Source organism: Mercurialis annua, linkage group LG5, assembly GCF_937616625.2.
Source record: "Mercurialis annua linkage group LG5, ddMerAnnu1.2, whole genome shotgun sequence".
Lineage (NCBI taxonomy): Eukaryota > Viridiplantae > Streptophyta > Magnoliopsida > Malpighiales > Euphorbiaceae > Mercurialis > Mercurialis annua.
This window is the reverse complement of record NC_065574.1, coordinates 40,787,268-40,811,991: the sequence shown is the minus strand read 5'-3', so window position 1 is coordinate 40,811,991 and position 24,724 is coordinate 40,787,268. Positions and strand designations below refer to the sequence as shown.

At 37.5% G+C, this 24,724-nt stretch overlaps 1 protein-coding gene across 3 annotated transcripts; it reads left to right on the top strand.

Moving 5' to 3' along the window:
- The first annotated feature begins 1,671 nt into the window (after positions 1 to 1,671).
- LOC126681329 (probable protein S-acyltransferase 19) lies at positions 1,672 to 9,205 on the top strand. 3 transcript variants are annotated; one of them, XM_050376872.2, is made up of 10 exons: positions 1,673 to 1,987; positions 3,483 to 3,611; positions 4,224 to 4,337; positions 4,801 to 5,208; positions 6,087 to 6,155; positions 6,282 to 6,353; positions 6,471 to 6,599; positions 6,703 to 6,783; positions 7,027 to 7,227; positions 7,934 to 9,205. In XM_050376872.2, exons 4-10 carry the CDS (start codon positions 4,864 to 4,866, stop codon positions 8,951 to 8,953), a joined length of 1,917 nt encoding a protein of 638 aa, XP_050232829.1. In that variant the 5' UTR covers positions 1,673 to 1,987; positions 3,483 to 3,611; positions 4,224 to 4,337; positions 4,801 to 4,863; the 3' UTR covers positions 8,954 to 9,205. The 3 variants fall into 3 exon arrangements, with proteins under 3 accessions (XP_050232828.1, XP_050232826.1, XP_050232829.1); XM_050376871.2 differs by lacking the exon at positions 3,483 to 3,611 and having other exon boundaries at positions 1,672 to 1,987; positions 4,853 to 5,208; XM_050376869.2 differs by lacking the exon at positions 3,483 to 3,611 and having other exon boundaries at positions 1,672 to 1,987.
- Positions 9,206 to 24,724: the final 15,519 nt, after the last annotated feature.

Here is a 24,724-nt window from a genome sequence, read left to right as displayed (position 1 = left end):
TAATGAAAGGTTGCAACTCCATGAAAGGTTGTAACTTATTGGAAAGTTACACCTATACATGGCACCCAATTGATGTTTATATATATATCATTATATTACATATCAAACAAGGTTGGTTGATCATAAATACACTCTCTAAATATACACAATAAAGATAGTACACAAGGTGGTGAATTATAAGTATTATTCATAGTAATAATACTTGGACTTAGTGACATAATCAATCATTCAAACTTGTGGAATTAACAAGAGGTACGCCTAGAACGATTCTATATTTTTTTCGCAAGTTCCAACACAAGTGATAACTCACCAAGCTCCGAGATTGATATGGTCAAACCTGAAAACCCGGGAATAAAGAATAATAGTCACAAAATAACGTCGAAAGGGGGTTTTGAAGCGTTCACTTCTACGATCAAATAAGTAGTTGGTGAAAGAAAGAAGAAAGAAGAGAAAAGACAAGTGTAAAATGAGATCAAAATAAATACCTTAGGATTTGGATATAAGGAGGTTTATATATGTACCTCATGAGCCTTCAAATATTTTTCTTTTTGTGCTTCCATGCGGATAAGGTGTCCTTCCCGTGATGTAGGCTCAACTGACCTTGCTGTTACTTGGTGGGAGAAATTAGTGTCAGACGCGAATGCACGCGGATATTGCCTCTTCAGTGTTAAGGAATTTTCTATTGTCCCCTTACGAACATGACATGTATGACTTCTTCTTTAAGTAAAATGCATTTTGCGGGTGTCTCGGTTATAAGGAATCTGTCTTTGTAATCTCTTATGATAGAAGTCTTGTATCCGAGATACAGTTTATTTGAATCTCAGTCTTTAACCGTCCTCTACAACTGAATTTTTCCCTTAGAAGATCTTGATGTTTAGCCGGGCTGATGGGCCGAGTTGGGTGTTCTGCTGGAGCTAGCTCCATGTGAGGCTTATGAGGCTGCTTCGCCCGATCATCCCAAATCACCTATAATTGTCACTGTTGAAGTTTGAGAAGACATCATTCTCACAGCACGCAAATGAAGCAACAACGTGGCTTCAACTCCTTTACCTGATTTGCAGTCACTAAATACAATTATTGTATCATGTAATGTGTAAACCGCTCCATAGATGCCTACCTCTATATATACAAAAAAAAGATAATGCATTTTTAAAAATCTATTATTAATTTTACACACATTTACTTTATCAAAAATTCTATTAATTTAAATATGGAATCAGCTATCAGGCAAATCAAATATGATCATCTAAATCTATTTTATTGGCCATTCCAAGTTTCCCTACTCAAAAATCTCATGATAAATGAAGTGGACTATTATTTACCGTCCCTAAATTATTAGGTACTGCCTTTTTTTACCTAGATATCCTTTTATCTTTTTCTAATTTTAAAATTCATATTCAATTCCTCGCAACTCACATTCAAACACGAAGAATAGATAATAAAAATTTCGAATAAAAATGTCGAAATTTAATTAAGGAAGAGACAAAATACCCTAATAAATATTTTTTTAATTGTTTTTCGGTTTTTTTTGGGGACGTCCGCATTTTGCGTCCTACTAATATAGTGTAAAAACAATAATTTGATGTATATTTGAAGTAAATATAAATGGATTTTGAAATGGAATAGAGGAAGTAGAAAGTATATTATATATTTTTGTTGGAAGAGTAAATGAGATGAGTAGGGAGAGTAGTAGTTGGTTTGGTTAGTTGAGTGGCTTGGTAGTTAAAAGACAAATGTTTATTCTTTTCTCCTTTAGTTATCCCTTTGTCTGTGTGTCAACGCTTTTGTCTGTCTTTGTGCTTGTTTTGTCAAAAAAGAGTTGCCACTAAATCACTGCCACTTTAATTCCCCATTCTTTTGGCTCTTTAACTTTTGTAATTGAAAGCAGAGCAGAGCAGAGCTGAGTCTGTGTTGATGGGTTTTTGCTAATTAAGTAATTAGGATGGTGAGAAAACATGGATGGCAACTCCCTGCTCACACTTTTCAGGTATCTCTACCCTAGGGTTTAATGTAATCTACCATAACTTCTTAATTCCTGAGAGTCTTTGCTTTTATGTTGTGAATGATGCAGATTAGGGTCTAAGTTTTCATTCAAAACAATGCTTATTCTAACTTCCAAATACGCCTAATGTCTTACTCAATTAGGATGCATTTCTGTATGTAAATTAGGCTTCATGAGCTGCCATTTCGTGTTTTACTAGAAATCTGGGTAGCACCCACATGGCGAAACAGTGTTATTTTAAGGTTTTCTATGTCCCAAATGTCGAGTGCCCGGGAATTGAATGAAGTGTCCGCGTTCTAGCTAGCTAGAAATCTAATCTAACTCCTTGAACAGTACAGTAAAAATAGTGACTTTCTGTTTGTACTAGTTTATCTTGGAATCAAATTTCATTGCAGTGGTTCTTCTATTTATTCAAAAGCTGATGGTTGCGAATTCAAAGCTCCCAAGCATTAAAATGATGATCCTTGAATAAGTACCCTACAAAATTATTTTCCATATATTCACAGTTTATACTTGTTCCGAAAAGCGGTGAAGTTCAATTTCATAAGTATCTGAACCTTTCAATTTGGAATTCACCTGAGAATGTGTTAACTCTCACAATCCTAGTATTGGCTGTCATTTTTTAGCATCTACATAATGCACTTAAATGTGCTTGGTAGATTGAAGTCAGCATAATCTTAGGCATGCAATTTTGCTTTCATGCATCAACTATTCAAAAGCTAAATGTAGGACACTGCAAATTTGCTTTCATACTCATCTTTTTTAGTTTTCATCTCGTTCTGTACTACATGCCGAGTTTTTGCTACTGCCCTAGCATCATTCTATTCCCCTGTCCATCACAAACACATTGAAAGACACCTTCATCAGGATTAAATTACACTTGCACATGAAAACCTGAGGTTAGTCTTATTTACTGAATAGCTTTAGAAGAGATCCATTTTGGGAAACCCTGGAGTAGACATGATATTGAAGTTGATGAGACCAAATTTTAGCATAGGAAAAAGCTTGGTTGGTATTCATGTAGATTATACATGCAGCTGTATTGTTTCCGATTTTGTGAAAGCCCTTATTTACATATCCATGCCGAGAATGCTACATTGCTTATGTCTTTCTTCTATTTGGCTCTTCTGAAGTTTAGTATTTCCGGCTCCTTTCTCTTTCCCACTAATGTTTCTCCTCTTTATTCTCGTGCGGCCATCTGTTGATTATGTTTGACAATTGTGAAACATTAACAAGTTTTTTCCATGGTATAAAGTGGAAATATTGGCTGAAACTTTGTTGCTTCTTCTCATTATTCTAATTGCATGGTACAAAGATATGTTGCTGCAAAAACTCTTCCTCATTGATTTAAATAGTGTTGACTCATCACTCATGCTCTTTAAGGTTTCAATTGACAGACAAAATTTCTTGCCTTTTCCTGGTTAGATAAAAATATGTTATTTTGTATGAGGGTTTCTGAGTGGACTGTTGACTATGCCAGGTTTTCAGACTGCCCCTTTCATTTCCATGAAACCTGTGTTGTGGGGAGACACTGTAGCCACAGTCTCTTCCAGATCATTGCTTCTCACTAATTCTGTGAGATTGTATATGCTGCTCACCATGCTATAAAGTATGTTCTTAATAAATTGATTTCAAAAGTTAAACATTTTCAAGATTAGGGATGTTATTGGTACAGTTTTGTCAGTAAATGCTGATAATGATTTCATTTACAGTGGATATATATAATTCTTTGTGGTTTGATGCTTTCACGATGAACAATCTGCTGAAACTCTTCCTTTACCAGTTAAAGTATAAAGTATCCACTCAAAAGGGACAGCCTAGCAGTAAAGTCATAGGATTTCCAGGGCGCAGTGTGGTTAATAGAAGGAGAGCTATCTCCTGTTGCATAAATAATGTAGTAGACCCGAAAAGCAAAATAGAACTACAGAAAACGTCTTTTGAATACTTATCACATACTTATACTATTCATTCTTTTGTATATTCTTGTTGGGTTATTTTTACATTGTAATTGTTTCTTCTAAAACATTCATGCATATTCTTGTTGAATTAAGTACAAAAGCACCATTTAAATTACTTGAAGGCAACCCTCTACCATTCATTCTTTTGCATATTCTTGTTGGATACTTTTTACATTGTGATTGTTGCTTATCAAAGGTTCATCCATTACTTGTTACTTTTATGTGCAAACTTATTTTCTAAAAAATTTCTTTATTTTTGACAGGTTGTTGCAATTACTGTATTTTGCTTATTAGTGATTGCATTCTATGCTTTCTTTGCCCCTTTCCTTGGAGGCCGCATCTGGGAGTACGCGCTGATTGGCACCTATTCTCCAGTGGTATGTGAAATTCATTTCATAGATACTTTGAGTTTTATTGGTTCTGAATCTATTGGTGAAATGGATAACAAACATGCATAGTAACCTTGTGGTATTTGCGCACAAGTTGTTCAACGTCTACATATTAATGGTAAACTTATCTGTATCTTCTATGCCCTGATCCCCTGCCCCCTCTTCTTTCTTCTCTCACTCGCATGTCCCTATAGGATGCCCTATTATTTTGTCCATTGTTTTCTTTTGACCAAGTTCTTCTTTTTTGCTTTAAGAGATTAATACAAAGATGGTATCATAGGAATTTTTGCCTGTCTACACAGATTTTTGGTTAATTCACAATATCTTTTCATTTCACTTATGATTAATTAATAAATAAGCATTACAAGGGTACTAACATCCTCCCTGATTCTGTTTCAGTTTGATTCCTGATAACATTTTTTTTCCCATCTTTATTCAAATGATATTGCAGGTACTTCTTGTTTTTATTCTTTATGTCCGTTGCACTGCTATTAATCCTGCAGATCCTGGCATTATGCATAAGTTCAGCACAGAATTAAGGAAGAATCCTAGCAAGGATAATGGTTTATCAGAGAAAGATTTACCTAAAAGATATCATGAAACTGGTAGTATGGCGCATTCTTCTCCATCATCAGCTTCTAGAAGTTCTCTTGCTGCAGCCAATTCTAGTAAGAGAAGCTCAGTTAGAGAAATTGGGACCATAGAATTCGCTGGTGAAAAGTTAACCAGAAAATCCTGTTATAACTTTGGAGGAATCTTCTGTGCTTTGTTTGTTCTTGAAGATTGCCGCAAGCAGGACAGTGCAGCTGAGGAACAGGTCCCGGAAGATGCTTTGTTCTGTACATTGTGCAATGCTGAGGTATTCAATGTTAACAAAATGTTAATAGTATCTTTATCTGTCTAGCTTATCTCTTGGTAAGGAACATGAATTTCTTGCAATTACATTAATCCTACAAATTGCATCCCCATGTCATTGTTTCATTTGGAGACTTCAGCCTGATTGCATTCAATGTTGCACATACTTCTCTTAAAATGTGTGGACCGATCCAGTGTTTGACATTATGTCACACACGGCAAAGGACGATTACTGGACATGCCTGCCATGAGAGAGATAAGAACAAGAGAATGTTTTTCTTCAGTCCAGTGTTTTATTCTCACTTCCTTATTCTCTCTCAAATTTTAATAGATTTTAATAAAGTCAAATGTCATGTTACCTCAATTTTTCACCTTATTTTCTAAAAAGGTCTTTTATTGCTGTGTTTGGTAAGTGAAATAGTATATCAAAAAGTTTTTCAAACATAATTTAAAATTAGATTGAGTTATGAAGAAATTTTTCTAAATGAAATGATTACTAAAATAATATATTCCTTGATTTTAAATTGCATTTATAATAGCATATGCACTAAACCTCATTTCAGTAGGCAATGAATGTCTGCATGTTGAATGGGTGTAACCGAAAATAGGGAATCTCAAAACTTTGATGAAAGATATCGGATAAATATAATGTTATTATTTTATATAGTCATTAATAGCATTATGCAAATTAGAACATGAATTAAGTTTGTTTAGGCTTCTCTTTGTCCAAGTTGATGTGTTTGTTGATTTTTTTTGTTTTCATTTGAAAATGAGGACAGCTAATGATTTCTCAATGCTTCAGTTATTGGTCATATTGAGTAGTGCTTTAAAGGAAATAACACCACTATTCCTGGTCAAAGGCTAATTCTTACATATATGCAGGTACGCAGATTCAGCAAGCACTGCCGAAGCTGTGATAAATGTGTTGATGGTTTCGATCACCATTGTCGGGTAATTTTCATGTTGCTTCAAGGGCTTTTCTGTGCAGGCTCTCATCTTGAATTGTCTTTCGACCTGTTCTGAAGTGAACAAAATATAGTTCCTTGAAACTAACATCAGTCTCTGTTGTGACTGCAGTGGCTCAACAATTGTGTTGGGTACAGAAATTATGTGACTTTTATTTCTCTTATGGGCATTAGTCTTATTTGGGTATGTATTTTCCTTCAACGTAGGCTACACACTCTCCCTCTTTGTCTTTGATTGTGCATGTATTATATAATCTTGTGAGAGTTATAACGCTGTTTCTCTTCTCTATCTCTTTTGTAGCTCGTACTTGAAGCTGGAGTTGGGATTGCTGTCTTAGTCCGTTGCTTTGTCAATAAAAAAAGCATGAACGCTGAAATTGTTGACACACTAGGAAATGGTTTCTCTCGAGCTCCTTTTGCTACAGTCGTGGTACATATACAGAGTGCACTTAGAATAAAGCTGATATCTCATATTCCTCTAAAATTTTATTTTCAGAATCTTTGTTGCTAATGTTGCATTTCTCTTGCTACAGGCGGTTTGTACTGCGGTATCACTTCTAGCATGTTTACCTCTGGGTGAACTCTTCTTTTTCCACATGATATTAATCAAAAAGGTTTGTCATGATGAGTTGAATATTAATTTCATTTTCGTCCGGTTAGTTGCTGAGAACATAGACCAAGAGAATTTTTGAATTTGTAATTTTTATATTATATTTGGGGTTAAGCTAGTTGTAAATTATCAATCTCTTTAGCCACAGTATCTTCCATCTGGTGCCAAATACTAAAGATTAGTGCAGAAATATTGTGTTTGAGACATTCTAACAATATTAAGTGGTTCAATTCTTTTATTCAAGTAGGGTATCACAACTTATGAATATGTTGTGGCAATGAGAGCAATGAGTGAGGCTCCTGCTGGAGCATCTGTGGACGAGGAACTGCCAAATGTGCTGTATTCACCTACAGGATCTGCTACTACAGGCTTCAGTGGCGGAAGTTCACTTGGCCTGCAGTACAAGGGAGCATGGTGTACCCCTCCTAGGGTATTTGTGGATTATCAGGTATTACCTGTTGGGTACTTCTCAATTATACTTTTTCAATTTCACAAAATCTAATTCCGGTCCAGCGAAGAATTCTGCTTGCTAGGCTTGCAATGTAAATCCATAGTACTAACAATATTGACCAAAAACTGTTCTTATCTTTTATATCCTGATTATGTTGTTTTCAACTGAAATATGTAGTGTATAATTTTGAATCTAATTAGATAGAATTTAGATATAAGATTGTTTTCAGATGTTATTAGTGATCTGATGAGGTTTGCTTTCATTTCCTTTTTTCAAAAAAAAAAATTAAATAATACTTGGGCCGTTCATTCAAAATTTTGTTACATATTTATATTTGATTATCTTTCATTTTTTCCACATCTTCTTTTTTCCAAGTAAAAACTCAAAATGTACATAAAGTTAAACATAAATGTAAGACTTAAAAAGAAAATTCTTATGTAAAGTCGTGAACTGTTCAAGTTATTCTTGGCTTCTAGATTAATCTCATCTCTCTTGATAATTACATAAAAATAAAAATAAGTGTCTATACAATTATGTTCTGATTTCTTATTGCCTTCTTGTGTGTACTTTCTTGCACTTTCTGGTCTTACTGTTTATGAGAGCTGAAAATGATCAACTGGATAGAGAGTTGGTCGGTGAAGTACCTAAAATTGGTTTAGAATAACCACATCCTGACCTCATTCTTCAATTTTGGTCGTCTTAGGATGAAGTTATACCACACTTGGAGCCTGGGATGGTCCCATCAACTATTGATCCAGATGCAGCCGGAGCTGCAGAGAGAGGGAACAAGCTACCGAAAAGGCCTGTACGAATTAGTGCTTGGAAACTTGCAAAGTTGGATTCAACGGAGGCTGTGAGAGCAGCAGCCAAAGCCAGGGCATCTTCCTCAGTTTTAAGGCCTGTTGACAACCGTCATTTAACAGATCCTGAATATAGTAGCTCTAGGAGTAGTGTGAGTACTGAGATGGGTGCAAACAAAGAGATTAAGAATGAGGTGAGATTATCAAATCTAGCAAACTCTGTTGCTCCAAGTCAAGGCAGCAGAGATGATTATGAAACTGGGACTCAAAGTGTCAGTAGCTTCAGCAGCCCGAGCCACATTCAGGAGTCGGTCACACTTAGCCCTCTTCCGCAACCTCAAGGTCTAGGCCGTTTTAGTGCAGGAACCTCACTCCCCGGATTTACTTCTGAGCATTCTATAGCTTTGAAGGCACCTACTCTTGCTGGAAAGAACCCTCTATCAGGAATTGATGAAAGAGTTAAAAAGAACCCTCCATCAGGAATTGATGAAAAAGTTGCGCAGAGAGGAACCAGTAGTGATCCATTATTTGGTTCAGCACCAGCTACCTCTCTTCTTCGAGACGTCAAGAGGACATCTGTTGTTTGGGACCAAGACGCTGGCAGGTATGTATCGATCCCTGTGTCAGCTTCTGAAGCTAGAAACAGATCGACAATGCACATAGGATTGCCAAAAACTAGTGCAGAAATGAGCAACCACCCGCCACAATTATCGTCAACTAAGGGTCCAGGGCATCAAGTTGATAAATTGATGTACTCAGGGGACTCTATTTTCTTTGGCGGACCACTCATGAGCATGCCTGTCAGGGACGGTTTAAGAAGTGAAGGAGATTCAGGTCCAAGAGAGAATAGATTCAGAAGAGACTCTGCCTCAAACCAACTCCCTGTGTTTGCTCCTTCTGCGTCCGGTTTAAGGAAAAGTTAAGATTTGTTTTTGTTTTTTTTTGGTGGAATGAAATATTTGGAGGCTGAAGAAGAAACCTGTAATTGGAGCAGCTCAGGAACCTTGCAATTTTGATTGGTTGTAAATGTTTTGCGAGGTTCAAGTGGTTTCTTCTTTGAATGAAAATCTAACTCTCCATCTTCCACAATGTACCCCAACCAACTGCTGATGACCCATTCTGCCTTTTGCTTGGTGTTGGAATGCATGCATGCCTATGCTCTAGCTTACCCTTTATTATTGTTTTGGTAGATTATAAATTAATCTGATTTTATCACTTGCCGTCTTCTGTATTTTTATAAATAAAATCAATTTTCATGTTTCTTTACTTTAATTTTATCTTCATAACCACTTATTAAGCTTTTGTTAAACCCATTTTGGGTCTCTAAATTATACAATTTTGGTTTATCAGATCACTCGACTTCTATTTGGCTTTCTTAGGTCTCTAAATTTTTATTTTTTAGTTTATTAGGTTCTCAGTTTCTATTTGGCTTCCTCAGATTCTTAAACTTTTTTTTTTGGTTCATTAGTTACTTAAACGGAGATCCATTTAAGGATTTAATGAACCAAAAAAAGGAAAGTTTACGCACCCAATCAACTAAAAAATAAAAGTTTATGGATTTGAGGAAGCCAAATAAAAATTGAGAGACCTGATGAACCAAAAAAATGAACGTTTAGGGACCTGATGAAGTCAAATAGAAGTTGAGGAAACTGATGAACCAAAACCATATAATTCAGAGATCTCAAAATAGCTTTAGCCTTTATTTTTTTGTTTACCTGGTAATATTCTCCCTTTTTGTGGAGCCTTCTCTCTACTCTAGTTTTCTAGGGTTAGGGTTTTTTTCTTCTATCTGAAGTCTTTTTCGGATTTATTCCGTTTAATATTCTTCTTTGGACTGCTGTGTTCTGGTTGGGGATCGTTGAGGCTCTAGTTATGGATGGTGATTTGGCTGACCTGTGTGCTAATCTTCGTTTAACGGAGGATGAAAGTTCAACCATTAATTTGGAGGATGTGATTGATGAGGATATTGAGACCAAAGCCAATCTCAGTCTTGTTGGAAAATTACTTACCAAAAAGCCATATAACCTAATTCACAAGAGGAACGCACTTACCATTGCATGGAGGATGGCTAAGGGTTTTGATATGAAGGATATAGGTGATAACCTATTTGTGTGTGAGTTTCGATCTAGTAGTGACAGGCTGGGGTTTTGCGAGAGTCTCCATGGCACTTCGATAAGCAGTTGATTATCCTTGAGCCATTGGTTGACAGTATGCAACCAAATAATATGGGGTTGCATGAGTGCCCCCATATGGGTTCGTATCTGCGAGCTTCCTTTAAACTACAGGGGTCAGGCGGCGATCAAAAAGATATGTGGGAAGATAGGAAGAATAATTGAATGGATTGATGCAACGGAAGGGCGGTGGAATAGGTTTTGTCGAGTCCGTGTGATGATTGATGTTACAAAACCGCTGATTCGAGGTACAAAGGTAATTAATCCTATGGGGGAGCATTACTGGATTCCTTTTAAGTATGAGAGAATTCAGAATTTTTGCTATTGGTGTGGATACCTTGATCATACTTTGGCGGAGTGTGAAACAAAACCGGAGGAGACAGACGTTTCTGACTGGCCTTATGGCCCTGTGTTGAGAGCTACGCCAAAAAAATGAGTATTGATGCGGCAAAATCAAGGATCCAAACAGACTACTGAAGATAGGAGGTACATGAGGGAGGATGGGGAAACGCAGAATCTCAATACAGATGGTATTACGGCAGGTGTGAGACGGGTGCTGGATTTGGGTAACTCAGTTGAGGAGGGAGTGGAATGCCATGCAAACGTAGAAGAGGTCATCACTACAACTATTGGGTCTAGCCAAAGGACCAGGATGAGGAACAATTCTAGGGCAACAAATGATAGTGATGGTTTTGTATAAGCAGACTGGAAAGACGAAGAAGAAGGGGACCTGGACTCGGAGTAAAGCCCTAAGGAGTGCTGGGGATGTTGAAGGGTTGGCTTCTATAGCGGGAGGTTTTGCGAAAAGATCCCTTATCGAAGCTCAGATTTCTATTGATCCAAATAACCTTTTCTCGAAGAAAGCTAGAGATGGGTTGTTGGATAGGTTTGATAACATCGAGATATCGGCGGAGACAATGAAACTCAGTTGGAACCTCCAAGGTGCGGGGAATCCTTGGACGGTACGTGCTCTTAAATTTTTTATTAATCTTAATTCCCCAGACTTGTTCTTTTTAATGGAGACTAAGCTTGTGGATAGTGAGCTTGTTAATATTAAGAGGAGCTTTCCTTTGTTTAATTCTTTTACTGTTGATAGCGTTGGTAGAAAAGGTGGTTTGATTCTTTTTTGGAACAAATCCATCAATGTTGATATTACGGATTTCTCGAATAATTATATAGCTTTTGCTGCGTTTGATGTGTCTGTTGATTTGAAGTGGTTCGGGATGGGTGTTTATGGCTTGCCAGAAACTAATAATAAACCTCGCACATGCAACTTGATGCGCAAAGTATGTTCAGAAGTAGACGGGCCGCTACTCATCTTTGGCGACTTCAATTTGTGTTTGTTTCACTTTGAGAAGACTGGGGGTCGGTTGAGAGATCAGAAGGAGATGGATGAGTTCTGGAGTGTTGTCAACGATTGTGAGATTGATGATCTGGGGTTTGAAGGGAGTCTGTTTACTTGGTCAAATATGGGACGTGATGACCAAAATGTCCAAGTCCGGCTAGACAGATTTTTCGCCAATGGCCAGTGGCAAGAGAAGTACCTAAGGTGCAGGGTGATCCATCTGGCTAGACAGAGATCAGATCATTGTCCAATTCTTTTGAATACTTTGCATGCACCTATAGTTAAGGCTCCAAAACCGTATCGTTTCGAGAAAATGTGGATGAGGCATGATCGGTGTGAAGAAGCTGTTGTGTTTGCGTGGAGCGGAGCCGATGGGAATCAGGTTGGGCTGATGAGAAAAATTGGTTCATGTGGTGAGAATCTCAAGGCGTGGGCTTACAACAATGTTGGAAACGTGCGTCGGCAAATTAAAGACAAGATGACTGAGTTGAAGAACCTCCAGGATGGCCCGATCTCTGACTCCTCTAGATTGGCCATTCTTACGCTGAATTCTGAGTTAGATGAGCTAATGCTAAGAGAGGAAATCATCTGGAAACAGAGATCTAGAGCTGACTGGCTCCGAGAGGGGGATAGGAACACGAAGTTTTTCCACAACAAAGCTTCTAGTCGTAAAAAAAATAATACCATTTTCAGGATTCGTGATGATTTGGGTAATTGGCGTTCAGGAGAGGCAGTTTCAGTGGTTGTTTTTGAGTACTTTCGAAAACCTTTTGCTATTTCCAACCCAACAAACCAAGATGTTGTAGTCAGCTGCGTGGATTCACAACTATCTCCGGAGCAGATTGACGGGTTACAAAGGCTGTTTACGGAAGGTGAAGTAGTTTCGGCGCTCAAGAATATGGGTCCTCTTAAGGCACCGGGTCCTTATTGGCACATTGTTGGTAAGGAAGTGGTGGAATGTGTTCTCAAATTTTTACGCACATGGATTATGCCTGCAGACATGAACCACACGTTCATTACTCTGATTCCCAAGAAAGCAGCGCCAGAATCTATGAAGGATTTACGCCCTATTAGCCTCTGCAATGTGGTCTACAAACTGATTGCTAAAACCCTTGCAAAATCGGTTGAAAAGAGTCCTCCCTTCTTTGATAAATGAGTCTCAAAGTGCCTTCGTTCCAGGAAGACTCATTACGGACAACGCCCTTATCGATTTTGAGCTTTTCCACTCTATGGCTAAACGATCCCAAGGTAAATCGGGTTCTATAGCTATTAAAATGGATATGAGCAAGGCGTATGATAGAGTGGAATGGAGCTTTATCGAGAAAGTCATGGTGCAAATGAGATTTCCGGAACACTTCATCAAGCTAATTCTCTCGTGCATCTCTTCGGTTACTTTCTCCTTTCTGGTTAATGGTATTCTGTATGGTCATCTTCAGCCACAGAGAGGTCTTCGTCAAGGCGACCCGCTCTCTCCATACTTGTTTCTTTTCTGCATGCAAGGTTTGTCGGCGCTTCTTCGAAAGGGAGTCGGTGATGGTGTCATTTCGGGTAGTCGGATTTGCAGAGGAGCTATGAAGATTAACCATCTCTTTTTCGCGGATGATAGTGTTCTGTTCGCTCAGGCAACTACCAGAGAGTGTCTCGCTCTTAAGGGTTTTATTGGAGTGTTTGAAACCGCTTCTAGCCAGCTAGTTAACTTTGATAAATCTGAGTAGATGTTCAGCGCAAAGGTGAAGCCTACAAATCACACCTCCATTCAGCAACTATTCGGCATTCAGGGGGTGGATCATTTCAAAAAATATCTGGGAATGCCTACGATGGTCGGACGGTCTAAAAAGCCAATCTTTGCTTTTCTCAGAGACCGCTTGCACAAAAGAGTCTTAGGATGGAAGGAGCGTTTCATGTCCAAGGCGGGTCGAGAGGTTCTTATCAAATCTATCGCTCAATCTATCCCGACCTATATCATGAGTTGTTTTGCGTTTCCTGTGGTTTTTTGTAATGATATGCAGAGTATAATCACTAAGTTTTGGTGGAGTGGGTCGGACAACAAAAGGAAAATTGCTTGGATTAGCTGGAAAATGATTTGTAAAGCCAAAATGGAGGGAGGTCTTGGCTTTCGCAATTTGCGTGCTTTCAACCTAGCGATATTAGCAAAACAGGCATGGCGCTTAATTCAATTTCCTAACTCGCTGTGCGCGAAAGTATTTAAAGCTAAATACTTCCCCAACTCTGAGTTTACCCAAGCTTCTTCTAGAAGAGGAATGAGTTATGTTTGGCAAAGTATTATGGAGGGTAAGAAGATTATCGATGCGGGTGTATCTTGGCGTATAGGCAATGGTCAGTCGATTGATGTGCGAAAAGATAACTGGATCTCTACAGCTTGTTACATGAAACCCATCAGTCAGCTTAATATCCCTACCGACTGCAAAGTTAGCTATTTCATTGCAGCTCCCTCCCCCACCTGGGATCGAGACAAGCTAGAGGAGGTGTTTACCCAGTCGGAGGTTGCTGACATTGTGAAAATCCCGCTAAGTAGAAGACTTCCGCCTGACAAGCTTTTCTGGCCGCTAACCAAGAATGGGTTCTACACGGTTAAATCGAGGTACTATAAGGCGTGTGAGGTGATTAATAGGGCTGATGCTAGTCCTTCAGGAGGATCGACCCAAGATGGGTTATGGAAGAAGGTTTGGAGTTGCGATATCCAACCAAAAGTTCGTCATTTTGTTTGGAGGCTTTGTCATGGTTCGCTTCCATGCAATGATAATCTATCGAGACGTGCGGTCCCAGTTCTGAACCACTGCCCACGGTGTGGAGAGGCTCCTGAAACTGATCTTCATGCTCTCAAGAACTGTCAGGAGGTTAGAGGTCTATGGCTATTATCACCACTGAGTTTACGAGTGGATGGGTTTACCGTGACAACTATGGTGGATTGGCTGTCAATGATGTTTCAAACGTTGAAAGAGGATGAGCTCTCAGATTTTCTGATTTGTTTGTGGGTCATTTGGAACGATCGCAATAATATCGTGTTTGAAAATCATAGAGTTGCAGCGCCGCTTCTGTTTCGTGGTATCCAGAATTTTCGAAGCTGCAAAACAGACCGTGCTGACCGTCTCCCTCGTTCCAGATCGCCTGTGGTATGGCAAGCCCCTCCTCTCAACTCTATTAAGATAAATACGGATGCTGCAGTCGCGGTCCATAAGAACCTCTCCATTGCTGCGGTAGTTTGCAGGGATCATCAAGGAGTTGTGCTTAAAAGTGGTGTGACAGTTCTTAAGGATGTGGTGCATGCTGAACTGGCTGAAGTGCAGGAGATTAAATTTGGATTGCTGCTAGCTGAATCCTTCTCTGATAAACAGTTGATTGTTGAGTCTGATTCCTTAACAGTTATTAATCGCCTTCAAAGTCCGGATCAAGCCATCGACCAGATTCAACTTATAGTAGAGGACTGTTTAGCTTTGTCTAGTGATAAATCTGTGGTGTTTCAACATATTCGTAGAGATGGTAACATAGTTGCCCATGCCCTTGCTAAATGGTGTATTTTCTTTGGAAGGAATCGTTCTTTTGACGGTGAAATTCCTTTCCCGGTGAATGAGCTTGTAACTATTGTTTCTTAGTTAATAAAGCTCTTCTTTTCTCTCAAAAAAAGGTTGATTTAATGAACAAATTTTTTATTGTTTTATCAGTTTTAGTTAGATTAATATAATTATTTGATAGGTTAAACTTTAAAATTATCCTTCCAATTTGATTCTGTTACAAATAGAAAATATAAACAATTTGGTTAAAGATATAGGCCTAATCACTCAAAAACTCTTTACCTTATTTTTTTTTTTCAATTCCACCCCGACGTTGAAAAGTTGTCAATTTTATCCACTTTTAAATTTTCTGTTTTCAATTGTACCCTTAAACATCAAATTAACCTCTTTTCACTTGGATAATATTCAAAATAAATTCTTCATTTTTAAGTTATATTCTAAATCGACATTATTATTATAAATAGTATAACAAAGCCCTCTTCCTCACAAATGTTTTAATTAATGTAATTAAATTTAGATAAATATAAAAATTAATTTTCAAAATAAAAAAAAATTAAAACCGATTCAGAATCGGATCGTCTTCCCCATGGGGAAGACAACGAGTTCAGATTTCGTCCTCCATGGAAGGAGGAGTCCTCCGTGGATAGAGGACGAGTTGCTCGACCTCCTTCCATGGATAGAGGACGAGTTGCTCGAACTCCTTCCATGGATAGAGAACGAGTTGATCTTCCTCCTTCCATGGAGGACGATTTCAGATCTCGTCCTCCACGAAAGGAGGACAAGCCGTTTTTCGGCGGTGGCTTGAGGGCGGGTCCGAGGTGGCGGATTTGAGAAAAACGATGACGAATTCGAAGTCGGAAATTAATTCCTGTTGCTTTTAGTTTAATTAAAAATGAAATTAGTTTTAATTTAATTCTGTTTTTTTATTAATTTTTACAGTTGAAGGATTAATTTGTACTTTTTCGTATGAAAAAGAATGTAATTTTATTCTTAAATTTAATTATTGGGATGATTTCATCTTTAAAGTAAAAAAAATTCAAAAAACTCCAAATTGGGGTACAATTGAAACGAAAAATTTAAAAGTGGGTAAAATTGACTACTTTTCAACGTTGGGGTGGAATTGGAAAATGAACAAAGGATCATTTTACCCCCTCAACTTGGCACAAAGTATCAAAAAAGTCCAAAGCTGGAAAACGGGATCACTTTTACCCTGAACTTGTCAAATTTTGGTCAAAAACACCCCTCCCCACTCTCAACTCAGAGAGTGAGACACACTCTCCGGTTTTAATGGTGGTTTTTTTTTTCTCAAGGTGGTTTTTGATGATGAAAATTTAAAATGATCTTAATTTTTTTTAATCTTTCAAATTAATGCATATAATTTAAAAAAAGACAAAATTACTTAAATTCAACAAATAATAAATTTTAATTTAATTTATATATTAATTATTAAAAAAAATTAAAAATAAAATCGTAAAAAGTAATCTTTATACAAAAAAAAACGATTTATACAATAACCTTTATAACCTATCGTCAAAAAAAAATTAAACTATCGGAATCGTCGGAACAGACCCACTGGGTCAGTTCATCTTCAACAGAAAAAAATGAACAGACCCAGATGGGTCTGTTCATCAGAGACCGGCGAGGACTGCTCCTCGCCTCTCACCTGTACACAAAAAGAAAAAGATAACAAACCAAACTTAAAAAGAAAAAACAAAATTAACATGAACAGAGCATAACTAAAGCTTTTAAATTGATCTTCATATTTGAATACCATGAAAAAATTACAAACCAAAATTAGGAAAACAAAGCACAAAGCTAACAAAGGCTGTATCTTTTTGTCGCCCAAATCCATGAAAAATAAAACAAAAAAATGACAGCCCCCTAGCAGATCCTTCAACGGAAGCAGCTTCTTCATCTTTTTTTTTGTTTAATCAACCCCCGTATCAATTTCACTCACCTCCGCTCTATCTCCGCCGTACAAGCACCAAAAATCTACTCATTTAACTCTAGAGGAAGCCCATATGACGCAACCAACAGACCCGGTACAGCAGTAGAGAATCGCGATCATGGAAGCAACTTCTCCTTCCTCTTCACGAACAGCTGCTAGCGACAGTGTTTTAACGAAGAAAGAAGGCAAGGATGGGTGCAGGTGATGGGTTTTGGTTGAAGGATGGGTGGAGGCGATGATTTTGGTTGGTGGATGTGGAGGCCATGAATTTTAGATTATGAAATAATGAGTAGGGTTATAATGATAAGTACAAATTGGTCCCTAGTTTTATTAAAGTTTAATTATAGTTAATTAGTATTTAATTGTGATTAATTAAAATAAATTAAAATTTTATAAAACCCATTCTCCAATTAAGGTGCCATGTCAGCATAGGGGTGTTTTTGATCCGGTTTTGACAAGTTTAGGGTATAAGTGATCCGGTTTTCTAGCTTTGGACTTTTTTGATATTTTGTGTCAAGTTGAGGTGGTAAAGTGATCCTTTGTTCATTGCAAAATAGTCTAAATGTGAGGGGTTTTTGAGTGATTAGGACAAAAATATATAATTTCATTTAATTTAAAGGAGAGCAACTCGATTTTTACGTAATACTGAATGTTCACCCTTAAATAAAAAAGTTTTAATGTATTGCAATTTGAAATATATAAATGCTTTATTATATTATAAGTGAAGCTTTTTTTTTTATCTTTCTTGATAGATCTTATCAGAGATTACCTTGTCTTTCAGGCCTTTCGTGACAAATTTGATATAGGTGGACTTTGAGTTATCTTCTATAAGATAAATATGGTCAGATAGGATTTCGGATTAAGAGACCAAAATTCACTCCAATATTTAAAGTCAGTATTCATCTCCATATAACATAATAAAATACTATATAAAAGAGCGTAAAACCTAACTTAGTATCGTGATAGGTTGGCTTGACTTATACTTGTTGTTGAGTTAGTTTTCTTGTAAAATAGCAATATAAATTTTTTGAATATAAAACATTAATGCTAGAATATTTTTATTAGTTGGTTTTCTTTTTGTTTGCACTGATCTTAAATGGGCTTGGCCCAATCCGATATGTATTGTCGACCCAAAAGCAGTGTTGTAGAGCTTAGTTTGGTGCTATATGTGGTCAACCTAAGGGTAGGACACGAGTCAGCCCTAAAGGCAGCAGATGGGTTAAGCCCCCAAAAAAGCTTCCGAAAGACCATATCTGAGTTAGAGACTCATTAATAAATGGGGTAAGTTAAATTTATTTTATATTTATTAAAAACAGAGTTACTAGGACAAAGATTATTGTTTTAGTTAGTACTCTTGGCTATAAATAGTTGAGCCATATTTGTAATCATAACACGCACATTTTATCAAACAACTAATAAGGTCAAACTTTTTTTATTTCAATCTCCAGATTGATTTCAACTTAAGAGTATTTTTGATATCTTTCTAGCTTGAATCTCCGTGATTCTCAGATTGATCCTTATAATTGTAGTTTCAGAGGTTACATTAATCACACCACGTAATTGTTACTCGTGCACGACCCGATTAAAGCATCAAGCCGTGAAAAACCCATTAAATAATTCAAAGATCCGAGCTTTGAGATATTTCCAGCAAATATCTTTTAGGGACTCCACTAAAAACATAAATTTATGGTTTGCACAAAAATCAGGCTTTCAAAAGAGAATTACATGTATACTTGGTCTACCAGCCGATTATTAACTGAAAAAAGGCATCTATCGGACAATTTAGACTAATGGCCAAGGAAAAAACACCCAACAAATGACCAAAGGGCTCCTCGAGCAGATCGTGCCCCCCTCAGGGGCGAATAGTGTTGATCCTGTGGCCAAAGACCTCACACTGAGGTATAAGGATGGTATGGGCGACTATAATCATGAGATGAATCCAAGCCGATCCTCCCTCTCTCAGGCCGATTTCTCTTCCTTGAGAAAAGAGATAAACTTAGAGAATAGGGAGATGTTTGACGGGGCAATTCAACAAATATCCAAAGTCATGAAGTCGATGATGGAAGACCATGCTGTCGCCCATAGAGGAATCAAAGGAGATCTCGATAGTTTGAGAAGTATCGTGACCGATTTGGCGAAGCTCATCTCGGGACAGACCGTCATTGAACAAGGTTATCATAGGTCCGACTTGGTGCAAGAAAACAAACTTGGTTACCACCATAGTTACTCGGCCGATCAAGGGCAACGGTCGAATAGGCTCGGCATGTAATATGGAAATGTGAAGTTATTGACACACCGTGAAGGATCTTCAAGAGCCGAGACGATCGACCAAAGACCCGGAAAGGAATATGTCAACGAGCCGCTCATCAATTTACAGACCCTGGCACTCGAGGCAATGCCGAATGCAGATATCGTCTCCTTGGACGAGGGTGTCAACGGGCCGCAAAACCATGGGAAACTATTAGACGAGCTAGAAAAGCTCGGATCGGATTTGAGGTCGACACCACAATCATTGTAATACCCCAAAATATTTAATTATCTAATTGGACCACGTGTCCAGTTTTGACTCGCCAGAGTGGCGATGTCAAAAGAATTTCCGAAAAGATTAAGTAAACAAAAACTAGTAAGTCAGTTTCGGGAAATTAATTATGAGGAAATTAAGGTTATATTTCAATACTAAAGTTAGAATTGGAGTTAAAAGGAAAAATGTTAAGAAAAGCCCAAAATAAAGTACAAGGACCAAAGTGGTAATTTAACCACTTGGAGTCGAAAATGGAAATTTTAGATTTTGACGGAAAAGTCTTAATATCGAGTTTCATATTATTTATCAGATATAAATAATACGTATAAGCCATAATAAAAGAATTTATCGATTTAGTTATGGACTAAATCGTACGAAAGAAAAGTTTGAAAGATAAATGATAACAAACAAAAAGAACAAGGACCAAAGTGAGCTTTTAACCTTAATATATTTAATATAGGCTTAATTACTTAAAAACCACCCACCTTGAATTTTTTTTTCGTTTATACCCTCACCTAGAAAAAAATTCATTTATACCCTGACGTATGTGTTTATGTTTCACCTCTACCCCGAGGCACTAAATTAACCTCTTTTCATTTAGAAAAAGTTTAAAATAGTCTTTCATTTAGAGAAAAATTCATTTATAATAAACTCTAATTAGCTTAGGTTAAAAATGAAGAACTATTTTAAAATTTTTTCTTAATGAAAAGAGGTTAATTTAGTGCCTTGAGGTAGAGGTGAAACATAAATACATACGTCAGGGTATAAATGAATTTTTTCCTAGATCAGGGTATAAACGAAAAAAAAGTTCAAGGTGAGTGGTTTTTAAGTAATTAAGCCTTTAATATATAAGGTTTTGAAATATGAATTGAGAATCAGAGAGAGTTCTAGAGAGTTCAGAGAAAATCGATCGATACCGTCGTTTCGCCGCCTCCGTTCGACGTCCGATTCAAGCGATTTTCGCGGCGATTTCTTCAGAAACGAGAGATCTATCCGTTCTAAGCCTTGTTTCAAGGTAATATCTCAAGAATCAATGCTAAAATTCGAATATATGGCTGTTTTAGTTTATAATTAAGAATTTAATGTTTTCGGATCGTTTTTAGCGTTTTGGCGAAAACTGAGTTACGAGTTTGTGAGAAAATGAAGTTTTATTGGTGTATGGTGTGTATGAACGCGACGGGGTGCCCGAAAAATGAGTTTCCGGGAGGGGGGGGGGGCGCCTCATTGTGTGATCGCACACCTGTAGTGTGCGAACGAACACCCGAAGTGTGCGAACACACACCCGAAGTGTGCGAACGCACACCAGTGTGCAAACGCACACTACACTGTGCCGACGCACACTGCCTTTGCACGCCCGCACAATGGGTCAAAGGGACCAAAATGGACTTTTCGCCCTAATTGAGCGGGATTTCAATATTTTTGAATATTAGACCCTAAAGACGATTAAGGACCCTAATAATTTAAAAAGTAAAGTTTTAGTTCGACGTTTCGATAATTAACGATAACGAGAAACGTTAAGGATATTATACATTTCTCGAATATGAGAAGCAGAGTTCGATATATTGTGAATACAATAAAGGAATATCGAGTTCACGAATAACATTAGAAATGAAACAAAAAACCTTAGAATTTAAAGTATTATAGGTATAAGAATACGAGGTTCACGTCTATTCATTAAACGTTAATTATTATGTATCAAACGTGTTAGCGAGCAGAGAAGTCAGTAGACGTGGGATAGCGAGGGCATATCATTTCATCGACCACGCCATTTATTGGATTGCGGTTTCTGTGAATTGCACTTTACTTTCGTGTATTATATATTAAAGTTATTTAATATTATATTTTATATATATGTGGTTTGTTTATATGCATCGCATTATATATGATTTGAATAAATGTTATATGTTTCTATTAAGTATATATATGAGAACTAATATGCGATCCGAAGAAATTAGCTACCTATTGGGTGTCAATAGGCTGTGTGATCACCAGTATCGAGTCAGTCTAGTGTGTTTGCATATAATACATGATTGATACACGCATGATATGAAATGACACAATATGAATATGAATTTCGAAGTTGGACAATGAATCTGATACGAGTGAGCACTTTGGGAGTCCCCGTATCTAGTGAGTTGGACTCACACTTTGGGATTAAGAGATAGGTCGCGATCGACGAGGCAGAGTGTGAAAATTCCCGGGTCGGACTATCTGGATCAATATGATTTGATTATTCGAAAGTTATGTCGCATGCTAGGATATTAGTTTTGCACGGATCAAATACCTATTTATATGTATTATTTTATATTATCGTTCTCTTGAAATGTGATGCTATGTTTTTATAATAATACCGTTAGTAAATGCAAACTCACTCAGTATTTTCCCAAATACTGACCCCTCACCTTTGATGTCTTTCAGGTGCTTAGTGTGTGGACTTAGCTAGAAGCCAGTTTTGAAGTCTAGAAGTCAGCTGTGTATGTATAGGTTCTGACTTCTGTGAGTGCTGCAGTAGTGGTCCCGCGTTGACAGAGTCGTAGCCTAGACAACAGTACATTTTGGGTGTTCATATTACTTGCTGTTCTGTTTATATATTTTTGATAGTCTACATGTAATATGTTTTATACACGGCCCCAGATGCCGGTGGTATGTTTTATTACACTAACTTTTGTATACAGTACCGTGAGGCCAGTTCGTACAGGGTATGGTAGCTAAAACCCGCGAGGTTTTAAACAGTTAGTGTAAATATTTGATTAGATGTTAAAAATATGTATATGCTTCCGTTGTTAATGTTATTTGTTTAATATTTTGCGAAAAATTATTAGTGGTTTGAGGCTTGCTACGGGTTCTGGAGCTACCACTCCCATTCCCTAGCGCCGGTTGCGGCTCAATATTTTGGGTCGTGACAATGTTGGTATCAGAGCAGTTGGTCCAGTTACCACTGCAAACTTATTTCAATGTTTTTCTGAGAGCGGTTGGTCTAATTACCAATGCTAGTTTTGTTTGAGTGTCTGTTTGAGTTGAGATACTCTGTCAGTAAGTAAACCTAGGAACTACTGCAGCAAGAGAGTCGGACCTTAGTTGCTTGCATCTCTGTGATATGTGTATTGCTAGTATGTTATAGAACACGCGCGAATCAGGTTTATTAAGCTAATAAGTGGTTAGTATTTGTATATATGAACGACTGAGGCAACTAAGTGTTTACTACTTGCACTCGAATTGTTAAATGGTTATTTGTTTGCGATTTACGTGCGGCTTGATTAAATGCTAAATGATTACATCATTTTATAAGTTAATATTGGAATTGCGTGTGGAAATGGGCTCAGATGGTCGCTTATGTTTGAAATTGTTTCTTTTCAGCAGGTCTGGGCAGAACAGAGCTCAATCACATGCTGCTGAAGAACGGGAAGAAGTGCCTCCTATATTCCAAAATGGGTTTCATAACGAAATAGGCGAACCATCTGGGGTCCATCAGAATGGATTCCACACATATCTTAGGAGATCGCTAGAAATTTATCAGAATGGCTATATGTCTGTGTCAGAGGTTGGCAGTTCTTCTAGGAATAGAGAAAGGGTACACTCGCCAGAAATAGAGTATAGTGAAGAGGAGGAGGAAGATCCGGAGGAAGATCTGGAAGAGGATCCTAAGAAGATCCAGAGGAGGATCTAGAAGAGGATCCTAAGAAGATCCAGAGGAGGATCTAGAAGAGGATATAGAAGAAGAGTCAGAAGAAGAAGATCCTCAAGAAGAGGATTTTGAAGAAGAGGAACTGTTAGATGAGTCAGATATTGAAGAATACAGAAGTGAGCATTTCTGGTATAGAGTGCAGAGATACCGCGATTTGAGAGAAGACGCAGAAATAGCAAACGGTCAGGCGCAGATAGCTCTAAATCAAGTTAGGAGGCCGATGCGCTCCTTTTCTAGAGGGATGTTCACAGTAGGGCTGTATTCTTTGGATTTTCTGCGAATGGTTGAGGGAGTCCCTAATCTGAACGAAGATAACAGAACAATCAACCGTAGATACGTCAAGGGCTTAGGACCTGAGTTTGGTGAGCTATATGAGTATGTAGGTGAACATTTTGGGACGCTCACCATGATATCCCGTAGGATCGAGACTGAGCGTGAGTGGGAGGGCGATCCCGTTCGACCCTTCTATTTTAGGCATGAGTACCATCCGGATTACGTCAGCACATCCTCTAGAATCAGGACCAACCCCCACTTTGTGCATAGATGCGGAGGCAACTCCGGCAGACGAGTTAGGGGCCGACACACAGGTGTAGTCATTAGGTAACCTAGCGTTCCGCATCAGGCACCTCCAGGTAATAGCGATTTATATGTTTTGTGTATATATGTTAATATGTTTGCATTGTTATGTATACGTTTGCTGCATTGCATAATAGAATATCAGTATTAGGATATACCTATAGGATAATACCTCAGGTAACGAGAACTTATAGGAAGCGATGTTAATAAACACATGACTAATAAAAGAACATATAAACATAATTTGCAAAAGCAATCATATAATAAACAATACATCACATAATTATCGCGAACGTGATTCCTATATTACGTTCTAGAAGCTGTAAAGTAAGAGAATAAATTAATGAAAAGGGAGTTGATGCGAAACATCAGTAACTGTTTTGGCATATGACATGGTACAGTATATCGAAGAAGTGGATATAGTGATTACAGCAATAGAGAACTTTGAATTGAGTTGAGTTATTAAAGATATAGAAAAAGAAGTGATGTGACATAGGAATAGTCAGGAAAATGACAGAAGATGACAGTAATACAAAAATTTATAATGTACCCAATAATAATAAAGAAAGCCGTTAATAGTCGCAGAGTGTACAATCTAGAGTAAACTTACGATTTTATGAAAATTTTGAAAGTTTTTAAGATTTTTCAAGGTACAATTGTGCTCAGTTATCGTATATAACATCGCATAATCACGACAGGAATGCATAAAAGAATGATTTTCAAAATATAGATCATGCATCATATCTTTACAATGATGAAAAAAAATACGATTTTGAGCAACTCTTTGGTGATGAGAGATGTTATCACTCTGAGCTACAATTGTATTGGTGATTTCAAACGATTTATGAAAAATAATTTTTTAAAAAAGAGTTGGCCAGCCAAAGAATGTTTTGAAATCTTTTGTTTTGTAAGTGA

What these genes read in the sequence shown, in the direction of transcription:
- LOC126681329 (XM_050376869.2), top strand. Translation starts at nt 1,943, where the DNA reads ATGGTGAGAAAACATGGATGGCAACTCCCTGCTCACACTTTTCAG. An exon ending in TTGGCACCTATTCTCCAGTG is followed by an intron (nt 4,338 to 4,800) that starts GTATGTGAAATT and finishes ATGATATTGCAG; the next exon opens with GTACTTCTTGTTTTTATTCT. An exon ending in TGGGCATTAGTCTTATTTGG is followed by an intron (nt 6,354 to 6,470) that starts GTATGTATTTTC and finishes TCTCTTTTGTAG; the next exon opens with CTCGTACTTGAAGCTGGAGT.